The following is a 22,111-nucleotide window of genomic DNA, read 5'->3' as shown; positions in this document are numbered from 1 at the left end:
TAATCACTGAGCCACATCCCAGCCTTTTTCACTTTTTATTTCAAGACAGGGGTTTCACTAGCTTACACCCTCACTAAGTTGCCGAGGCTGACTTTGAACCTGTCTCAACCTCCAAAGACACTGGGATTATAGGCACATACCACTTGCCAGGCCCCAGTCCTTTTTATTTTCATTGTGAGACAAGGTCTCCCTAAATTGCTGAGGCTGGCCTCCAACTTTTGATCCCCCTGCCTCAGCCTCGCGAGTTGAAGGGTTTACAGGAATGTGCCACTACCTCTGACTCCTACTTCACTCTTCATTTCATTTTGCCCCTTAGTAATAAAATGATCATTGGATTTGACAGATGTTTGAACTTTCTTCTGTGAGAAGTCTAGGGTTAGCATCATCCTCATTGAACAGGGGAGAAAACTCAGGGCTAGAGAGATTAAGTGATTTTATTTACAACCAAACTAATATTTAGAAAAATTTGCTTTCTTAAAATTCAGTTCTCTAATATTTTTTATTTTATTTTAGTTATTTTTTTAAAGAAATATTTTGGCTTCAGAATAAAATTTGCAAACATTTTTTTCCCTTTTTTTGAGGGAGAAGGGAAGTACTTACCAGGGATTGAACTCAGGGGCACTTGATCACTGAGGCCACATCCCCAGCCCTATTTTTTGTATTTTATTTAGAGACAGGGTCTCACTGAGTTGCTTAGTGCCTTGATTTTGCTGAGACTGGCTTTGAACTCAGGATCCTGATGTCTCAGCTTCCTGAGCCACTGGGATTACAGGTGTGCATCACAGTGCCTGGCACATTTTCTCATTCTTATTTCCCAGATTCTCTCATCAGTTTAGATAACCAACTTACTTTCATTTTACCATAATCTCTATTTTGTCACTACCAACATAGATGCAGTACCTCTTATTCCATTATTTTCCTGATACTCTTTTTCAGGAAATTTGACCCTTATTTTCTCCACCATAGTATCTAATAAAGTCATGCAATCCTTCAAAGGAGACTGTCCAGTTAGAAACACTGACTTCGGGGAATTCTCAAATGTGTTTGGAAGGAAGAAAGTGATCCATTCTTCAGACCATACATTTTCCATCCACAGGATTGGTGACCATGTTAGAATTGCATCAGTATTTTCTTAGTGCTATAGGAAATGCAAGTTTCCCAGAGTAGTTAGAATACTTACGTGTAAGAAATTAAATCCTTGCACAGCAGGGTCATCAAATGTACATGAGTTTTTTTTGTTTGTTTGTTTGTTTTTTTGTGGTTGTTGGTATTAGGGTTGAACCCAGGGCCTTGTGCATGCTAGTCAAATGCTCTGAGCTATATCTCCAGCCCCATATGTACATGTGAAACAGCTCCTTCCTCTTGCTTGAAAGAGAATACTTCAGATCCATATTAGGGAAAGTTTTTCATCCCTTATGTACCATAATTAAATTAAGTGAGGTGACTAAATAGATACACTTGAAACTTGGCTACTGAACTTTCAATAGGAAAATATAGTGAGCAAAATATGACGTTTGAAAAAAATTAGCTTATTAAAGTGATAGAATCAGAAAATGCATCTTAGTTTTAAAAATGATATGGATAATTTTCCATTTCAGGGGTTAGGAGACGAAAATAAGCATTATGAAATGTCACTACACACATAGTAAAAACTTCACAGCACAGTCTCTTGCACATAGAAGGAGCTTAAATATTTGTTGATTGAACATTTTTGACTGATTCAGCACAGGGACTTACTACTGCCTAAGTGTGGATCTTACCTGGAAGAACAAAGGGAATGAAAGGGCTGCAGAGAAACCCATGGTGACTGCAGGATATGGAGGGGTAACGTGGGCAGTCAGAAAGTAGTGTAAGGACCTTAAGGAGTTGGCCAACAGCAGTAGAGGCTGCTTAAAAGTGAATGTAGGAAAGTAAATAGATTCCTTCTCTGCAGTTGAGCAGTGGCTTTGCCTGACCTTGTTGAATTACTAGAGTAAGCCTTACATAAACCAGAAGGTTTAGTTACGGCCTTAGAGAGTTTTGTCAGGGGAAGGAGTAGAAATTGTGGGAAGTGAATGTTAGCAAGGGTGACTCTAATTTTGGTAAACATTTATTCTAACAGTGTGCAAGGTAGCTTTTCTTATGTCCATACATTCATGGATACTTTGAATTTTCTTTGTAGGAGGAGTACATCCTAATGGAATTTTATAAAATTGAATAAGATAAACTGCTTATATGAGTGGCAGTTAAATTAGCAATGTATGCAATCTAAAGTACTTTGAAATTAAGAGAGAATTGGGAATTGAAGTATAATTATTTAAGATGAATAATACTAACCACATACACTGTGTTGCCAGAAGAGGCCATGTACACAAATGGTACAAATGAGGTTATCTGGAAGAGTGTCCGATTTTTCAGAAATGACTCAAATGTTGGTGGAAAATAAAAAGGAATAGGCTCATGGGAGCAGAACCATCATTTTCTTATGAAGCCTGTCTATCCCAGTTGTTGAAAGTAGAGAGACCATGAAATGATGAACCTTTAAAACAGAGGAGAGGAAGCCATAGCTTAATTGTCTGAGGAAGCCAAGCTTGTCTAACTTCTCACAGATTGCTGTCAACATTGCTTGTTGACTTTGAAAGTTTGTGCCATGGAGACAAAATTTGTTTCAGGCACCAAACATGGAACATTGAAATGATACTGCTTAACCAGCCACAGTGGCATTGGGTGTCTTTTCCTCCAAGCTATTTGTGCTGGGTACATGTGGCTTGTGATTGGATCATGTATGACTTGAGTTTATTCAAATAATGCTCTGCCAGGGAGTTCTTATTGAAACTGCCTTCATAGGATGTGCCACCTATTTAATGAATATTAGCCTTTCAACATCACCAGTGAAGAAGAGCATGCAGCTCTGTGCCAACCATCCAGCCAAGCATTAGTCAATCTTTTTGTTTAATGTTTTCCAAATATCTAGTTCTAAATGTGACGGATTTCTTTGCTTGCATTTCCTTTATTTTAGTAGTATGACAGGAGGTATAGTGAATGTATCTATATGCATTCAAATGCTATATCAAGATTTTTATTTTCATATCTTATAGGTTTATATAAATCTGCTCACCATATAATTGATATATTAGACACATGCGGTCTAACATGATTTTTAAATTATCTTTGCTATTTGCTTATGTGGCTGAATTCTAAAAATGTTAATTTTGCAATTAATTCCCAACACATTGTTTGGTAACAATGAATAGTTTTTGTTATAAGTCACCAAAGGCCTTAGATCACTGAACTGTGTGAATGTGTCTTCCCAGTTAGTTTTGCAAACATTTATTTTTATTCCTGCTTCATTTCACCTTAATTTGGTTTTTATCCAGGAATCCATAGAAATCACTTTAATAAAAGTGGTTAATATTTTTTCTATCACCTGTATTATCCTTGAGCCATATCTTTTTCTGACTCCCCAACCCCCCATGGGTTTTCATGATTTCTTTTTTTTTTTTTTTTTTTTTTTTTAATTTTATTTTATTGTAAACAAATGGGATACATGTTGTCTCTCTCTTTGTACATGGCGCAAAGGCATACCATTTGTGTAATCATAAATCCACATACAATAATGTTGTTTGATTCATTCTGTTATTTTTTCCCCTTCCCCCCACCCCTCCCATCCCTCTTTACCCTCTATACAGTACTTTCTTCCTCCATACTTGCCCCCCTCCCTAACCCTAACTCTAACCCTAACACTAACCCTTCCCTCCCCCCCATTATATGTCATCCTCCACTTATTAGCGATATCATTCGTCCCTTGTCTTTTTGAGATTGGCTTATCTCACTTAGCATGATATTCTCCAATTTCATCCATTTGCCTGCAAATGCCATAATTTTGTCATTCTTTATGGCTGAGTAATATTCCATTGTGTATATATACCACAGTTTCTTTATCCACTCGTCAATTGAAGGGCATCTAGGTTGGTTCCATAGTCTGGCTGTTGTGAATTGAGCAGCTATGAACATTGATGTGGCTGTATCTCTGTAGTATGCTGATTTTAGATCCTTTGGGTATAGGCCAAGGAGTGGGATAGCTGGGTCAAATGGAGGGTCCATTCCAAGTTTTCTAAGGAATCTCCACACTGCTTTCCAGAGTGGCTGCACTAATTTGCAGCCCCACCAGCAATGTAAGAGTGTACCTTTCTCCCCACATCCTCGCCAACACCTGTTGCTTGTATTTTTGATAATCGCCATTCTAATTGGGGTGAGATGGAATCTTAGGGTGGTTTTGATTTGCATTTCTCTTATTACTAGAGATATTGAACATTTTTTCATATGTTTATTGATTGCTTGTACATCTTCTTCTGTGAAGTGTCTGTTCATTTCCTTAGCCCATTTGTCGATTGGATTATTTGTATTCTTGATGTAGAGTTTTTGAGTTCTTTATAGATTCTGGAGATTAGTGCTCTATCTGAAGTATGATTGGCAAAGATATTCTCCCACTCTGTAGGCTCTTTCTTCACATTACTGATAGTTTCCTTTGCTGAGAGAAAGCTTTTTAGTTTGAATCTATCCCAGTTATTGATTCTTGCTTTTATTTCTTGTGCTATGGGAGTCCTGTTGAGGAAGTCTGGTCCTAGCCCGACATGTTGAAGATCGGGACCTACTTTTTCTTCTATAATCTGCAGAGTCTCTGGTCTGATTCCAAGGTCCTTAATCCATTTTGAGTTGAGTTTTGTGCAGGGTGAGAGATATGGGTTTAGTTTCATTCTGTTGCATATGGATTTCCAATTCTCCCAGCACCATTTGTTGAAGAGGCTATCTTTTCTCCATTGCATATTTTTGGCACCTTTGTCTAGTATTAGAAAGTTGTATTTATTTGGGTTTGTGTCCGTGTCCTCTATTCTGTACCATTGATCTACCTGTCTATTTTGGTACCAGTACCATGCCGTCTTTGTTACTATTGCTTTGTAATAAAGTTGAAGTTCGGGTATTGCGATACCCCCTGCTTCATTTTTCCTGCGAAGGATTGCTTTAGCTATTCTGGGTTTCTTATTCTTCCAGATGAATTGGTTTTCATGATTTCTTTCAGACTTGCTTTTGTCTTCTACTGTGTCACATTGGCATATGGCCTCTGGTTTGCATTCATTGTTTTCTCATGAGCATGCATTTTCCTATTCCTTCTGCCATCTCTGCTACACACAATGTGCCACCATCCGTCTACCCCATGCTTTTCAAACCCTGACTGTGTACCTCCACCGATCTCAGGTAGCCTTTCCAGAGTACACTTTATGGACACTCTAAGGTACCTCTTTGGAGAGGTTTCGTGTTCCATGAATTATTAAGTTTGAGTAACAATAATCATATTTCCATCATATAATTGATGTTCAATAACTATGGAATGTACAAAAGCATTCATGAATGAACTAACATGTTTATGGTACACTGCAGCATGTACTTAGAAAAGTTCTGTAATGAAGAATTATGTAAATTTATGTAACCCAGCATTTTTTAAACTTGTTTTCCTAAAAGCATTCTGAATTAGAGTTGCACGAAACACATCTTCAAAACTCTGGCCTGAAAGATAACAATTCTGTGGTCACACTACTCCTCCCTGCATGAAACCTGAGCTCTATCTAGACCTGCTGAGCTTCATAGGCTTCCTCTTTCCTTGCCTGCAGACCAGTTTCCTTATTTCAGTTGCTAACACTCTCCTATCTCTATATTGACTCAGATAGGAAATAACATTTGATCAACTACATCCTCTCTTTCTCTTTAATCATCTGCCAATTTGCATAATTTTAAAATCACCTGCTGTCTTCTAAATCAGTTTTAAGAAGAAAGATTATTGATAATCTCTGTCTTCTGGACTTTTATCCATGGGCATTTCTTTACTCATTTATGTATGAGTTCTGTAGGTTGAACTTACAAATACTAAGTACTTTTTATTAAAATCTCTTGGAAAACCAGTTGTGAACACGTGTCCTGCCATGGCATACATTTTAGCCATGGCATTCTCTTCAACAACACCTGAATCACCATGGATGTCTGGTTGCCTTTCTTTGCTTTAAAACCCAAGTGCCTTCCTCTTAACTATCTCTGTTAATTGACCATATATACTCTAGTCTCTCAAGCAGAAATAAGCTAAAGTGAAGAAGAAGTTTCCTTACCATTTATATTAGCATTGTTTAAAATTTGTCTCAAATCTATTATTTTCCTGACTGATCTAATAAGCCATTTGTCCATTCCTGTAGGTCCACCTCTAGGTTGGTGTGCGTGTGGACATTTAGAGGATGGAATGGAGTGATGTAAATTTAGGGCAAGAAAACACTTATCCAAGCTCTGACTCCTCTCTCCCTCGGTACTAGGATTGAACCCAGAGATGCTCTAGACTGAACCACATCCCTCAGCCCCCTTTTTGAGACAAGTCTAGCCTAAAACTTGTGATCCTCCTGATTTAGCTTCCCCAGTAGCTGGGATTACAGGTGTGTGCCACTGTATCCAGACCAATTATGTCCTTTAACATTGCCAACACACTGCTGGGGGTTTGTGGCAGTATCTCTGAACCATTATTGGGGCACATCAATGTGGAGGAAGTGTCTGAAAGGAGGCCTCTCCCACCTGGCAGAAAGAAGCCTTTTTCTGTTTCATATATTGGCTACTGTTTGGAAAAAGTTGGAGGTGAGGTCTCCTGGGTAGTATCAGATTGGAAATGACTCATGGTAATCAGAATGTTTCTAAAAGTTGAACTAGGTTCTAATAGTACTTCTGAGAGGCTCAGAAACAAGAAGAGGCATTCTAAGAATAAAATGGGCAGTAACATTTCTTTGAGAAAAGTAGGGGATTGGTGAATGGCACAGGGGACACTGTTACTAAAAAGCACTACTTTTCTTTCTCTTGTCACTCTTATATTCCTTACTCCAGCCCTTTTCTCTTCTCATTAGCACCTCCACTAGAGTTGAAGCTGGGGGAGAGACAGAAGTGTTCAGACCTGTGCCTATTGCACAGTCACTTCCTATGCTAGGACAGTGCAATCATTCTGTCCAGTTCCATAGAAAAGCCAACTTTTACCTCATCACTTAGGTATTATTTTCTTTTTTAGCAGAGAACAGTCTATTCCCAGGCTTCTCTTAACTGTACATTATAAATAGTGTCTGATTTAAAATGTTCTGGATGGGTTAATTAGTGTGATGACTATTATTAAGCAAACTGCTTGTTAGTATTATGCCTATTTGATCTTGGTATTGATGCGAAGTAATTGACCATAGAGCTACATTTAGAAAAACTGAAATAAAGTTTTTTTGATTTGTATTATAGCAATAAATTATTTATATTAAACATGTCTATGAAAATATGAGTTTCGTGGAACAGAGGATCAGAATAGACTTTGTGTGGGATGTTGGATGAGGGTTGTTCTGTTTTTAGAAATATTAATACATTGGTCCAGGCTTCTTTAAGTCCAGCTTTATTGAAGTAAAGTACTCAATAAACTATTTCAGTTTGTCTTCATTGTTACTGCTGAGTATATGAAAACTGAAGTGTTTTTAACTTCCCACAACTAAAGGAGGTATCCTGTTAGATTCAGGTAATTGCCTAAGTACTTCTTTTGATGATCATCACTGTAATAAATAGACTATTAAAGAAAAATATGAAAAGACACTATAAACAAGGGTAACATAGCTTGCAACTACCTTCTTTCAAGTACTGGATTGTTATCTATATTATTTATTGGTATTTTGTCCAGTTCCATTATTAAGTTCCCTAGCCGTAGTATTTCCATAGGGAATTAATTCCATGAGCTAATAAATTATACCGTCAGGGAGTTTTTCTTGAAATTCAGCTTAAATTTTTCCTTTCTTAATTTCATGTCATTACTCCTAGTTATACCTCCTTGTACCAGGCTAAGTAATTATTCTTTTTCCTTAGAGACTCCTATTATATACCCCTCTAGTTGTCACTTCACTAGGCTATTCATATTTAGCTCCTTTAATCTGTCCTCATAAATCAAGTCTTCCATTGCCTTAATCATCATTATTGCTCTTCTAAGAACTCTCTAATTTTCAAACATATCCAGTTCTCAGGTTCCCCAGATGGAATCAGCATTCACACAGTGTTCTGTTCTACAGACACTGTCTTCCTTCTTCAACAGGATCCGAAACTAAGTGGCATCAGTTTGCCGAGTGAAATCAGCACTTGCTCATCTTGTCAAACTCAGGGAGGGTCTAAGTGGTGTTTTCCCTGTGTCCTACATACATTCAAGGTTTAGTCTGATTTTTTTCAATCTCATGGGATTTGTAAGCTATTTTGGTTCCTGTTTCTATTTATATTCCATGTCTTTCCACATCCACGTTGATTACCACCTATCAAGTCAGTAATCTACAATCTGTGTTAAGGTGGGATTCTGGTCAATCTTGAGAACACTTAGGAAACATGTTGAATAAAATCAGGGCTAACACCTTGCCCAGAGCTAGACTTCCTGTCAGTTGCCTATTTCCATTGTTTACAACCCTTCAACCAATCCCCCTTCTCTTTTAATTTGCAATTTTGCTTACATGCTGGCCAATATGAATGGATTTTATGAGAGTGATGGGTCATGATACTGCTTTCTAAAATGAAGATATATTGTCTCACTGCCCATTGATTTTTTTTTTTTTTTTAAATTGTGGATTCTTTGTGTACTAACTTTGTAATTCTGTTAAAAATCCATTTTAAGCTTGCCTGGCATTCCTTATCTAACATAAACAAATAGGTTACTTTGCTCGTTTCACATTATTCCAGATGTTCCTTCTCTTACCATTTTCCTGTTTGGGAGAAGGTGAAGGTGTTGTCATAGTCATTTTTTTAAACTTACTATGGTAATTAATTAGAACTTGGGGAGGGTTGTTTTTTTTTTTAGATCCTTAGTGTCCCCTTAGCATTTTTAATTTATTTCAGAAAGTTTATTTTCTCCTTTTTAATTTTGGACCTGTGAGATCAAAAACTGCAATCTGTAAATGCCCATTTTATTTTTAATTTTTATTTTTTATTGAGTCTGGATCTCACTATATTGCCCAGGTTAGCCTCAAACTCCAGGTTAGACTCCTCCTACCTCAGCCTCCTGAGTATCTGGGACTATGGGCATGCAGCCCCACATCCAGCTTTCTTCCCATTTTGAATCAAGAGTTAATTATTTTATTATGGCATATTTAAGGGATTAATAACATTCTTTGTATTTTATTTATCTGTATACAAGCATCTATTGCTTTTTTTTTTTTTTTTTTTTTTTTTTTTTTTTTTTTTTTTGTGGTACTGGGGATTGAACCCAGGGCCTTGTGCTTGCAAGGCAAGCACTCTACCAACTGAGCTATCTCCCCAGCCCAGCATCTATTGCTGAGGGTTTGTATATATTCAGTTGATTTTTCTCCAATATTTGAAATCAGAACAGATATATTAAAAGTGTTTTGTGAAACAAGTGTAGAAACCCCCAGACGAGCTTTCTGATTCTGGAATGTATATAGCATACTGCATATAGCCAAAGATCTTGTGTCCAGCTCACCTGGATTCCTCACTGTTCCTCATACAGCTGTTCTTTGATCTCAGCTGGCATCTTCAACCCTATTCTACCTGCATTCACCTCCCTTGAAGTGGATACCTGACCCAATGACACAACTCCTGAGATTCTGCATCTGCCACCTGAAACTGTTTCTTTTTCTTTTTTTCTTTTAAGCATCCTTTTTCTCTTCTTTCTTAAGCTTTCAAGAAAGCTAGGTTGATTCTCTTACAAGACCCCACCTTTCCCTATACATGCCCTTAATCGCAAGTGTTACTTTTTTCTACTTCCATCTTGGAAGACTTTTCTTTCTCTTCAGGATCCTGCTACCTTTCCTAGAAGTGTCCCCATAGTGAATATCCCTAAGTTTCTCACACCCCATTTTAAAAAGTTCAGCCTTGCCTTCCCCACCCTTTTCTTCTCACTCCCTTGCTCTGACTCTCTTTGATGCAAAAACCCTAACCTCTTGCAGGGTTTCTGCCCATTGCCACTCCACAGGAATTCCCTTGCAGTAGCCAAGTGACCTGGGAAAGAATTCTGGCTGTAGCATGCTTCACACCTTTTTCACACTCTTTTAGAGCTCTTGATTCACTTCCACTGTGTGATAATAACTCTCAAATTCTCTTTCAGCTCTTCCATATGTTCCTTATTGGTCTCCTTTTGTGGTTTTTCTCTCCAACCTGCCTGCTAAATACCTATATTCTTCTTGTGTTCACTTACTCAGCACCCAGGGAAAGCAATCTCTGGATGGACCTGAGGGACCCTGGGAGCCCTGGGTTGCCTGACTGGCCTACCACCCCAGGCCTCCAGCCCATCCTTTTTGGGTTTCCTATTATTCCCAGAACAGTTCATGTGCCTGCACATGCTTCTCCTTGATCCCTCTGTTCCCTCAATCCAGAACTTCCCATTTTGCAAAATCTTTCAGTTAAATCCCTTATAAAACTTTACAGACTCCCAAGTCAGGATTAATCTCTTGTTTCTCTCAGGTTAAAAAAATGATGTGTCCATTGTGTATCTGGTGTTCCAACATAGGTCAGTTGGGCATTCACATCTCTCTCCAATTCTGTTCATGCACTCTTGGTTTATCCCCCATTTGATGGTGATCCCCTTGAGATAGATCCTATATTTGTAGATGTGGCTCACAGATTTTAGGCTATATTATAATTTTTTAAGATTTCATTTTATTTAGATGCCCTTATCAGTAATTGACAGATATTGAACTCTGAATGACAAAGCATTATGGAGGATGGGGGAGAATGGTAATGGAAAATATATTAGAATATATTTCAAGAAGCATTAGCAGAATCAGTTCAACAGTATTTACTGTACAACAGTAGTATTACAGTAATATAACAGTATTGCTGTGCAACCACTGCACATTGTCTGGCTTCATAGGTGATAAGGAATACAGAACAGTAATGTGAGCAGAAATGACAAGAGTTAACCAAGTAAGTTTCAAACATTTTTGTAGGATAATGAACTAGTGGGCTGAAAACCAGTGCTGGGCGATGTGTTGATTGGAAGACAGAAAATGAAAATCCAGAAAGATGAATGACAGAGGAGTAACAGTCTCTGTGATCTTGTATTTTATGATATGGGCAGTGTAGGTTTCATAGCCACAGAAACTCTTTGGAAACCATTCAAATATAGTCTTGTTCAATTTGAACCCTTTGAATCTTTTCTTGGTAGCACATACTTGTTGCACTTGTTCTAGAATTTTTGTTATATCGGTTTTATCTTTTTCAGTTTTATACATAGTCATCATGTCCTTATGGGAAGGTAAGGGACAAATCTTACTCTTTTTTTTTTTCCCCCACTAAAAGCATATTGCATTCCCTTTTTGTAACAGATTCATGCCCAAGCACAAAATAACCCATTTAAAGAGGATGCTCAGCCTTAAAGGAAATGGTGGTGCCGCTCCATCCATGGCCTGTCCTTCCCAACAGGAGCAAAGAGATACTGAGAATTTACTAGAGGATTTTAATTCAGAGTATAATGTACACTTTGACCTTGATACCGTACAACAAGAAAACCTGGATAATTCATCAATGCAAGAGCCAGACTTGAGACAATCCAACTCATCTGTTAATTCAAGCTCTCATCATGGGGAAAATGAACAAAATCTGACTCTCAATCCCTGTGACACTCTGCGAGGAGTTGACAATCAGCAAAGACCACTGCACCTTGTCTGGCCTCATAGGTGGTAAGTGAAGACATGCCAATTTAGTAAGTTGTAGAACTAGTAATGGGGTATATATTTTGATGGTTGACGTATTAATTTGCTGACCTTATACCTTTAGAAAAATCATTTTAATATAGTTAGTGCTACTAATATAGTGCCAACATGCTATACTACTCAAGATCTTTACATTACTTATTGTGTGTTTAGATTAAATTTGAATTACAACTGTTTGCAGTGATTTGCTAAACTAATAATAGTAGCCAGACACTTCTAAGAAATTAAATTTTGTTCAAGACGTTCAAAGTATCAACATATAGGAATAGGATACCATTTTATATATACACACACAACGTTATCACAGTACTGTTTCCTATGTATACATTGATAAAGCAGTATTACCATTAAAACAAGAACAATTTCCATCATTTACCGCTACTTTGACCAGTTTCAACTGGATGGCTTTGTTTTACTTGTCATAATATATCAATCAGGACATTACAAACGGTTTCCTTTCTTCCAAATGCTTCTGTATTTTGCTAAGCAAAATACCGTCTTGCTGAATCTTTTCTAAACAGGAGAAAATCAACTGCAACATATAATCCCACCAAATATAAACTCATAAACTTAACCATGGCTCCTATAAATTAGGATTTAAGGAGGTAAAATGTCCTGATAATCTTCTGGTATTAGGCATGAACATTTTAATCTAGTTTTTATTCCTCCCAGTTAGTTTAATCTGCGTGTGGCCTGATTAGAGTTCACTTCCCCCACAGATTATGGTCTCTTTATTGCAGCGTTGCTGGGCTGATCATTAGGTCTGATTTTCTGAGAGCAACTGTTTGCAGGTGAATTAATAAGCACAGCACACCGGCCGGCCAAAGCGCCTTTGCCGAGGATTTGACTTCCAGCACATTAAAACTCCAGAAGCTCTCCGGGTTGATCTGCAGCATCTGGTACCTAAAGGGATTTTTGTCTTTGATTCTAAATGTATGAACATAAAATTTAGGGATTGAAAGTTGATGCGGAATGAGTTTTTGGATTTGTTTGTTCATCACACTTCCCGCATACCCCCTCTAAGGGAGTAACATTTATTTGTAAATCATATTTTACTTAAAATGTAACAGTGTTCTGTATTCTTTTGTGTTATTTTAAAATGCAGTGGGTCTGGATGAGATTAACCTGTTTCAAGGTAAAATACATGACCTCATTTACTCTCTTCAGAAAAGCCTTCTTTTATTACACCAATCTTTGGTTGTCTCTCAAAGAATGTTTATTGCAAGAAAATCAGTTCTAAAAGTTTGGTTCCAGGTTGTCATAAAAATGCTAAATTAAATAATTTCTAGACTGCTATTACAAAACAGCAATATAGAGGAAAGAGTGAGAGAACCATGTTATTCAATACTTTGCACAAAATAAGATGGAGCTATGTTAATAAAATTAACAATATTAAATTGAATAATTCCCTCTCTTCCTTTGTATATTTTTGCTTTAATTTAATTTAATTGCCTAAAGTTAGTTGCTTAAAGAGATGCAGCATTATGTTTGTGCACATTCTTATTGTTAAAGCTAAATTATTTTTAATTTGGAGAAGAGGGAAAAAAGCCGCATCAGCAAGAGTAAATGCCAAAATATAAAAGTAACACATTCATCCTTACGGGTAATATAGTAGAACATTGGAAACTTGGAGGTTGCCAGACACATAGCTAACATTAGGGCTAATTTTGAAAATCTAGCGTGCAGTCAATTTTACTGATGCCTGGGGACATACAAGGTAGAAGCTGACAAGAGAACTAATTTTGTTTGGGTTATTTACTGCTATGCATCATCCGCGGGTTCCCGCCTGACACACAGCTATATGAAGGGGGATATTATCACACACTAAAAATTTATGTTGACATTCGATATTTGTTCAATATGTCAGCAGTATTACTTTCATAATCAAAAGAGTAAGAAAAAGAGAAAAGAAAAGCACTTTATGCTCATATAGATATATCTTTTTAATAACAGTCTATAAGGTTAATATAGTTTACCTTTGAGAGTATACAATGAAAACAAGCAGGGTTAGGAGGGGAAATGACAGAAAGCATCAACCCGAGCTGTTTGTTTGCCATTACCTAAGCGAGCCATGTCAGCTCTCTGGCCCGCGTCTGATAGCTATTTGTTGTACAGAGAGCACAGCATAAAAAAAATATCAAACTCTTAATACTATTGTGTGCCCATAACCATCTGTCACTGCTAGCCTGGAGATGAGAGGAAGATTACGAGGAATAAACACTGAGCCGCCGAGCATTGGTAAAGCCTTCGGGCAAAAAACTCTTGTGGGGACATCAAAGACATTCTAATTCCGAGGCAGTCAAGGATTACAGTGTGTAACCTGTGCTGACAACAGATAAATGACTGGCAATATTGTGCCAGAGCTGTTGGGTCCTGCATGGAGTACTGATGATGATGATGATGATGTTATCTTGCAGAATGGACTCTGCTGGGATAATTTTATGATAAAACACTTTTTTCAAATGCCACTGGGTCTAGGCAGACATTTACTAGCTACAGGGGTAGCAATCAGTTTCTTCAAAATTTACTGTTCTAAGCCCATTAGAGTTCCAGCGCAGCAAGACTCTTCAATGAAAATCTAAAACGCCTATATTTTCTTTAGGAGAATATATGCAAATGTTGGGAGCTGAACTCCTACCCTTTAGTGGTAGATGCCTTATCATCTGATTTATGTAAATTTGCTCATAAAAATACAGTTTATTTTTAATTGGTGAATATGAATTAGAAAATTAAGATTCTAGTTTAACATTCATCAAACATCTCCAGCTACAAGCACACATTTATTTAGACCCCTGATCGTAGGGGTAGAAATCATATTACTGACCAGTCAATATGAATTGTATTCTAAAGGAAACCAGGGTTTCCACTGGAAGGACCAGGGTTTTGGCTTGTCTATAACCCTCTTCGTTTGAGTCTTCTGCTTTATGTTATTGTCAGTGCTCTGAGCTATTTCACCTGCTTGAAGGGGGCTTTTCTTTGGAGTTGTCTGTCAGATGCCCTTTGGTCTGTTTCATTTTTGCCTTGGCCATGCACATTTTCCAGAGAGAAGGTATTTTGGGACAGGAGAAAGCATCAATGGTTGTTTCCCCTGTAAACATAAAGAAGAAATGGACACTGGAGAGGGCAACAGGGTTCTAAGACCCTGTCATTACCATGCCTAACAAAACAAAAATAAAACCCTCCTCCTTATCATAAAAAAATATGCCCATGATATCATACAGTTGTGGTAGCCAGCTCTAAAAATGAAGTGATGCTGACCTCATTGTGTTAGTTCCACGCTAGGATCACGAATTGTCTAAAATATAGTGTTAGCCTCTAACATATCTTGTACTAAGTCAACCAAATGTAGAGCCTCCTTGCTAGGATATGTATCAAAATCAAAAGTGACATTTTCTAGAAGATACATTCTGGCTTTAAATCTGTGTTAAAATGTCTGTGCATGAGAACAGGCCCTTAAATGCAAGGCTTGCCCCTCTCTTCAGTCTTTCTGAATCCGAGCTTGTCAAGGATTATAGTGTGCAACCTCTGCTGACAGTAGATAAATAACTGACAGTATTTTAGCAGAGTTGCTGGGTTCTCTGCAGAGTAATTTGTTTTCTCCTTTCTACTCAGTCTTTAATGTTTTGTTCTAAACATCTACAGCAAAGCACGCTTAATAGAAATGACTTATATGGAAAGACCTGTAAAAACTCCACTGCAATTTGCAGTTCTTATTTTTTAACTACTTTTTTTCCAAATATTACACAAATGCTATAGTGTTCCACCAGTTCCCAATCTTTATGTAAATATTCTCTGAACTGTAATGGTTACAGAGACACACTGCTGGAGGGACAGAGAATACAAGCTTAGAAGACATCGAAAGCTCACCCTCTGAAGACCCATGTTCTCAAACACTTTAAATCTCAAGGCCCCCTCACACTTCTAAAACTTGGTGGAACACCACAGGGCTCTTATTATTGGTATTGTAACTATTAATGTTCACTGTATTAGGAATTAATATTGAAGATAAAGTTTTTAAATCTACATTAAATCATTTAAAAAATCAACCATGTATATGGTAATGTAATTTTTATGAAAATAACTGTATTTTCCAAAACAAAATCTAATAGTGTAAAAAGTGACCATATTATACATTTTTGTAAATCTGATTCCTAAGTGGAAGATAATTGGATTCTTCCATCTCTTTAGGTATTCAGTCTGTTGCAATGTTGTTTTGGTAGCAATTTATGGAGAAATCCTCCTCACAAAAAGATGTCCTTGGAAAAGGGAATATTTTAATGACCTATTCTAGTACTATAGATACTCTTCTTTGAAATTATACAAGAAAAGGTTATTTGTATTGTGGAGTCTGAGACCATACAATGAGTTCTTCATGCTCTGCTACTTGCAGTTTGAATGGATTTTGTAGCATCATGCATTGGTCATTCAAAGAATATAGGCTTCCTCACTAATGCAGATCTTCCAAATGTTAACACAATTCATTATACAGCTTCAAAAACTCACATTTGTTAGCATCACCTCTGATCTCATAAGAGACATTTTGAGTCATGGGAATCTATTAAGCTCATTGTGCAGATACAATTTTTCAAAAATTCTAATGATCACTTAAAATCTTGAATTTATAATTGCAACAAATATATCAGTTGTTTTCCTTGAAGTGACAGATTCACATGGTTCATATTCGAGAAAATATCTGCCAAATTTTCTAGTGTGATTAACATAGTTTGTTTATTAGTTCTTTCAATTAAACTCAGTATTTCATGGAAGAGACTCACGAGTTTAACTCAGAGTACCAACAATCACTTTTCCTCAAGAGAGCCCAAATTGTATCTTGGTATTTAGTAAAAGTGCTTTATATGTATTTCAAATTTGATCACAGAGAATATTAAAAGACATCTAACTTAAGGGTGAAATTTTATGAAATTAGTAATTTTTCCCACTACCTCAAGGATATTCTTAAGTGAAACAGATGTATTCCCTTTCTCTTTTTCTCTTTTACAGAGGGTTCAGGTCTTGGAGAATGGGGTGTCTGCTGATTCAGTTTGCTGCCATTCCTTGCCTTTCCTTATGCTAAGACTAGTGGAGTTTTACCCATCAATGCTTTTGTACTCTCAGGACATGTGTCAAAACAGTGAAAAAAGCGAATTACATCTTAATATTGTTGTAAAAATAGTTTGACTTTGAAGGCTTCTTGTAAAGATCTTGGACACACCTATAAATTCACAGGATACTCTTTGCAAACCAATATCGCATATGACTGCTAATCACATTTACAACTATGGCTGCCACTAGCCGTTGGAATTGCTTAATTTTTAGTGCTACAGACTAAATTTTTCTTGCTCTGAATGTTAACATATTGTATTTCAGTTTTTTATTTAGCAGTTGGTTGCAAACAAGCCATTATCATATATAAGAAAATTTTCTCAGACCACACAGAATCAGCCTTTATGTGGGTTAAGTTGGTAGAAAACCACAGGGTAGAGATCTGTGCGATCTCTGAAATTCTCTCCTAATCTTGAAAGCCCTGTGAGTGGCCCCTGTGTAGGTGTATTCTGGTTAAGAAAGATAAGAAAGGAGTGGGCTGTGCAGCATGTTAAGGATTTTGAAATTATGAGAGTAGCTATAGTTCCACCATGACCCCTTCACTTGGACTATGGGGAAATTGTCAGAGCTTTTCACTTTAGTGGAATGACTTTTTGTGATATCTGGTATTTGCAGCATTTTCCAAATAATGATGATAAATTGATTTATATGAAGTTGATTATAGTTTGTTTATAATTAAGAATATCAATTCAGAAAGGACAGAGTCCAGTCATTGAGAAATAAAAACAGATTTGAAACCCTTAGGTCAGTAACTGAAGAGAAACATGTATCTTAATATTGAAAGAATCTTACATCTCTAGTTTTAAAAACTTTCTAAGAATAAGTGATTGATATAAAACAGAAAATTGTGTTTTATTGCTTGGTAGTAAAACAAATTGGCCTGTTTTCATTCTTTGACTCACTGAGGTTTAAAAATACATTTCAAAAACAAAATCAATGATGGTTTTGCAAAGATGTGTGTTGGAAGATTGGATGATCTGCTCTTTAGGCCAAAGCAGACTTACCTTGGTCTTCTCATTGCTAAGATACCATAGGAAACGTTTGATGAGTAGACCATCTTAAATCTTTGAGGTTTTACTGGTCATTTCCTTATAATAGGATAATTTTGGATATCTGTCTTCTGGTGCCATGCCAAGATGGAAACAGAAATCATAGTGCTAGTATTTGGATACTAATATTCTGTGCTCTTTTTTAGTGTTGTGTAGAAACCTGTTTTTCTGAAAGAAAAAATGGTCCTCACAGAATCAGTGTATAAATCTATTTTTCTGAAAGAAAAAAAATGATCCTCATAGAATCTAGTTCTGGGAATGATGGTCATGTGGTCTGGCCACCTGCCTTTCAGTGCGTGCCACCAAAGTCTCCTCAGACCTGTGCACATCCATCTTACTTGTTCTGATCTCTAAATAAAGATGATTCCACAGATGATTTCCATTAGCACTATCCATTGTCACAGTTAAGTAATCTTTAATGTAAAGAGTCTCTGCCCTTTTAATAAAAAGTGACTAGTTTTGAGATTCACTAGGAATAATGTCTGAGAGCTCTTTGAAGGGGATCATCCAACCAGTTCACTTTTTAACTATCAATTGGTCAGAGTTCACATGAATAATCAGATTCTAATTGATTATAATCCGTCCCAATTCAATAAGTTTTCTTCAGTTATTTTCTCTTGCCTAGAGTTCTTTGGGAAGTTTTGCTTATTTGCTCATTTGTTTGATTTTGTACATAAAGAATTACAAATGAGCTCTGACATTTGAAAAACAAAATGCTCTCTAGAGAACTGTACTAGAATCTTTGAAAACTGTAATCAGATACCTGACTAAAATTAGCCAGGTGCTAAATGATCTACTAGATTTATTTTGTCCTCTAACATAGCACTATTAAATGAATTAATGGCACTCTTAAAAAATTTTGACCAAGTAGTAGAAAAATAAGTACTAAGAAATTCATGGCCAAATTTTTTAAAAAAGAGCCTTACCCAAATACCATTTACAATTTCCACTATTGCACTTATGGGTTTCTTTTTATTTTCCAAATAATTGAACATATAAAGAAAATAAATACATATTCAACATTTAGGTTCTCACTGCCTCTTGTTTTAATGCTAGCACATTATGTCATAAGCAACTTGTCATCATTACTGTAATGGGATTGTTATCTCTAGAATATCATAAACTAAAGCTCTTGTTACCTTTTCTGACTGTAGTTGTTAAATCATTCTGTAAACTTGACTACTTTCGTAAACAATTACTGCAAAAGATGGTATTTGAATTTAATATGCCTGACAGTCATTTTCAACCCATGCCTCTTTTCTGACACCATTCTTTTGATCATATTCTTTTACCAGACTTTACTTAGTATCACAGATGAGGAGCAGATGAGTTTGATAGTCACTGATATGGATGGATGCATATGTCATTTATTTGTTACACATATTTATGTCATGTACATTAACGTGTATATGTTTAAGTGGATTTCTCCTTCTTAGCTTTTCTGCACACAATCACAGTTGACCTGACTTCTCTATAACTAACCCACTCTTTCCTCCCCTTTTCAGGACTGATATCCCTCCTGTTGCTTCTTTTATTTTTGTACTGGAGATTGAATCCAGGGACATTTTACCTCTGAGCTACATTCCCAATTCCCAGCTCTTTTTATTTTTTTAATTTTGAGACAGGGTCTCACTAAGTTGCTTAGGGCCTCACTAAGTTGCTGACAGTGACTTTGAACTTTCGATCCTTCTGTCTCAGACTCCAAAGACACAGGGATTACAGGTCTCTGCCACCACACACACCCTGCCCTCCTGTTGCTTTTAATGTGTGTTGTTTTCTATCTTTGCATGATGGTTGTTACTATTGCATTTCTTTAGAGATTCCCTGTGATACTTTTTCTTCCTCATACATCTGTCCTGATTGAAATTCCAGTGATGTGTGAATCCCCTGACTGAGTTTCCATGCAGCCAGGTCACTGTACCACCACGTAAACATGTAATGGAGTTTGCACTTTTCCACTTACCTCTTAGCCGTACTCACTTCTTTTTTTAAACAGTGTCAGTGTTTTAGTTCCTAGGGTCCTCTAGGACAGAGGCAGAAACATTTTTATTTTGTTTGGAATAGGAAGCAGGTTTCAATAGCATCTAGCCATACTACCTGGCATGTAGAGATACTTTGTCAATGTTACTTAATGTTAAGGATGATGAGTTATAGGACGATTGATTATCACCTGTTCAGTGAGTCCAGTGAGGACAGGTTTCTCTTCCTGGGAAGAATGACGATGAAAACATAAAGAGGTTAAATTTCCTGAGTTATAGTTGAAGGTGGTCATGTGCACAGCATTGCTCTTTTAAAAGCCTATGATTCTTTTTAGTTTCTTATGAAATGCCTTTATAGCAGTTGTAAATACAAGTTCTTTTTTTGTGAAAATCAAACAATTCATTTTAACAGAAGGGCAGAGTATTTGAAAGGGAGAAGGTCTCAAACTGGTTAAAACCAAAGTAATTTCTGTTATTGGAAAGAATGAATTCAGAAGAGAAGATCCCTATAGATTATTTTTTCACCTACTTCTTCACCATAATACAGATATTAAATAATTTTAAAGCACTCTATTGACATCACTTTTTAAACTCTCATTTAAAGTGTCAAGTGAATGGGATTCTATGGTTTTTATAGGTTACCCAGTCTAAGGTTCAGTGACCAGATTTTTCTGTTAATTTGTTAAAAATCAGTCAGTGACACCAAAGAATTCCAAGGTAGACTAGCAATAACTATTATAAATTATGTAAGTTTTTTTTCCCGCATCATCTTTATTGGCTATGCAGCTAATTAGCTATTTCAGCACTATTCAGGCTAGCATCGTTTGTTGGTTAAACAAAAGAGTGGAAAATTCAGAAACACAAAGAGGCGAAATGTTTGAGATTTGTTGTTACTCAGATGTATCCCTCATATTGCCTATCTCCTGTTGAAGGAAATAATTTATCGTGATCTTAGTCAAAAGCATTTCTGTCTTTGCTGTCCTTTTTCATTAATTTAGATATGTTTCTATGATGAGAAATGATGTTACTTCTAATTATGGTTACATGTAGTTAATTTCCTTCTTTTTTACTAAGCTTGGTGTGAAAGGCAGTTTCCTCCCAAAGAGGCGGGGGGAGCTGGTTACTGGGAGGGGAGAATACTGATAGAGCTGATCTTCCTGTTGCCTTAGCAACAGATTTATTTATTAGGGGTTGAAATGACATGAGTTAATATACCGCATACCTGCTGATCGGCAAACTCCCCTATTTCAGCTGCAGTTGACAATTAAGTCCTGGACAGCTACAGCCAGGGGTTAATGTTCCTCATTAGGAGAACTAGGTCATTACTGGGAAATCAAGGCACTTAAGGCAGCATGGGTAAAATACAAAATTCAGCATCTAGATGAGTGAGGCTTTTTTATGTTAATTAACCTTATTTTCCTAGGTTTAAAAAAAATCTTATATGCACATGTCAGTGGATCAATTAATTGAAAAAAGAGCTAGTTTACTTTACTCTCCGAGTTGTCTTCATTTCCTTTGCAAGGATTTCATTATTTTATGGAAAATTCTTATGTCTATATGATGAGTAAAAAGGGTATTAAAATTAAGAAGGGAATCATCATGGAAATCAGCTTTACCACAAGGGAATGAGCAAATAAAAGCCTTGGAAATGAAAATAAATAAGCTTTGCTAATACCTCACCTAAGGAGCAGAATATAAGCCCATCAGAGCTGAGAGATATTTAGAGGTACTTCTTTGCTTCTTTATTAAGCAGTTACATAGCTATTTGACCTTCAGAAACTGAAACTTTAGAAAAGTGACTCCAAGTGGTTTGTAAACATTCTATTTGCAGAAAGCTGTGTAGCAGTTTAACAAACAATAACTTTCTAGTTCATAATTGGCTTTTTTAAATACCAATAAAATTAGATACATTAGTTGAAAGTTTTTATTAAAATGTCTGAGTGGGTGTTTTTTTACTTGATAAGTTCATAAATAATGTATCAAGTCCCTTCTGAAAGCTTTGTTTTCTTATTTCTTTAAAGAGCCTTTATGTTGAAAGGGGGGTATTTACAGAGTAGAAAAAGATTTATTGCCCAGAATCCTGTTTTGTCTTCCTTACTGTACTGCTTCCATTGGAACTACATCTTGTCACTTCTTCCACTCTGGAACTTTCTGTGTGGACACAGACAAAGGCAAAAAGATGCTTTTCCTATCTTTATTCCCTAAAACACTGTGTCTCTTCAACTGAAAAGCCAGAATCACCAAATCA

General features: G+C 36.6%; 1 protein-coding gene across 15 annotated transcripts in view; it reads left to right on the top strand.

Annotated features, from left to right (window-relative positions):
* Positions 1 to 22,111, top strand: part of GTDC1 (glycosyltransferase like domain containing 1) — a 536,746-nt gene that overhangs the window by 410,141 nt on the left and 104,494 nt on the right. For all 15 annotated transcript variants that reach the window (XR_013763076.1, XM_079135660.1, XM_079135653.1 and 12 more), the window contains one exon: positions 11,346 to 11,699. Coding sequence is in view for 14 of the 15 variants with exons in the window: in XM_079135660.1 (XP_078991786.1) it covers positions 11,346 to 11,699 (354 nt within the window). In the remaining variant the exon portion in view is untranslated. The remainder of the gene's footprint in view (positions 1 to 11,345; positions 11,700 to 22,111) is intronic.

Source organism: Sciurus vulgaris, assembly GCF_902686455.1.
Source record: "Sciurus vulgaris genome assembly, chromosome: 3".
NCBI lineage: Eukaryota > Metazoa > Chordata > Mammalia > Rodentia > Sciuridae > Sciurus > Sciurus vulgaris.
This window is presented reverse-complemented; position numbering and strand designations above follow the sequence as displayed.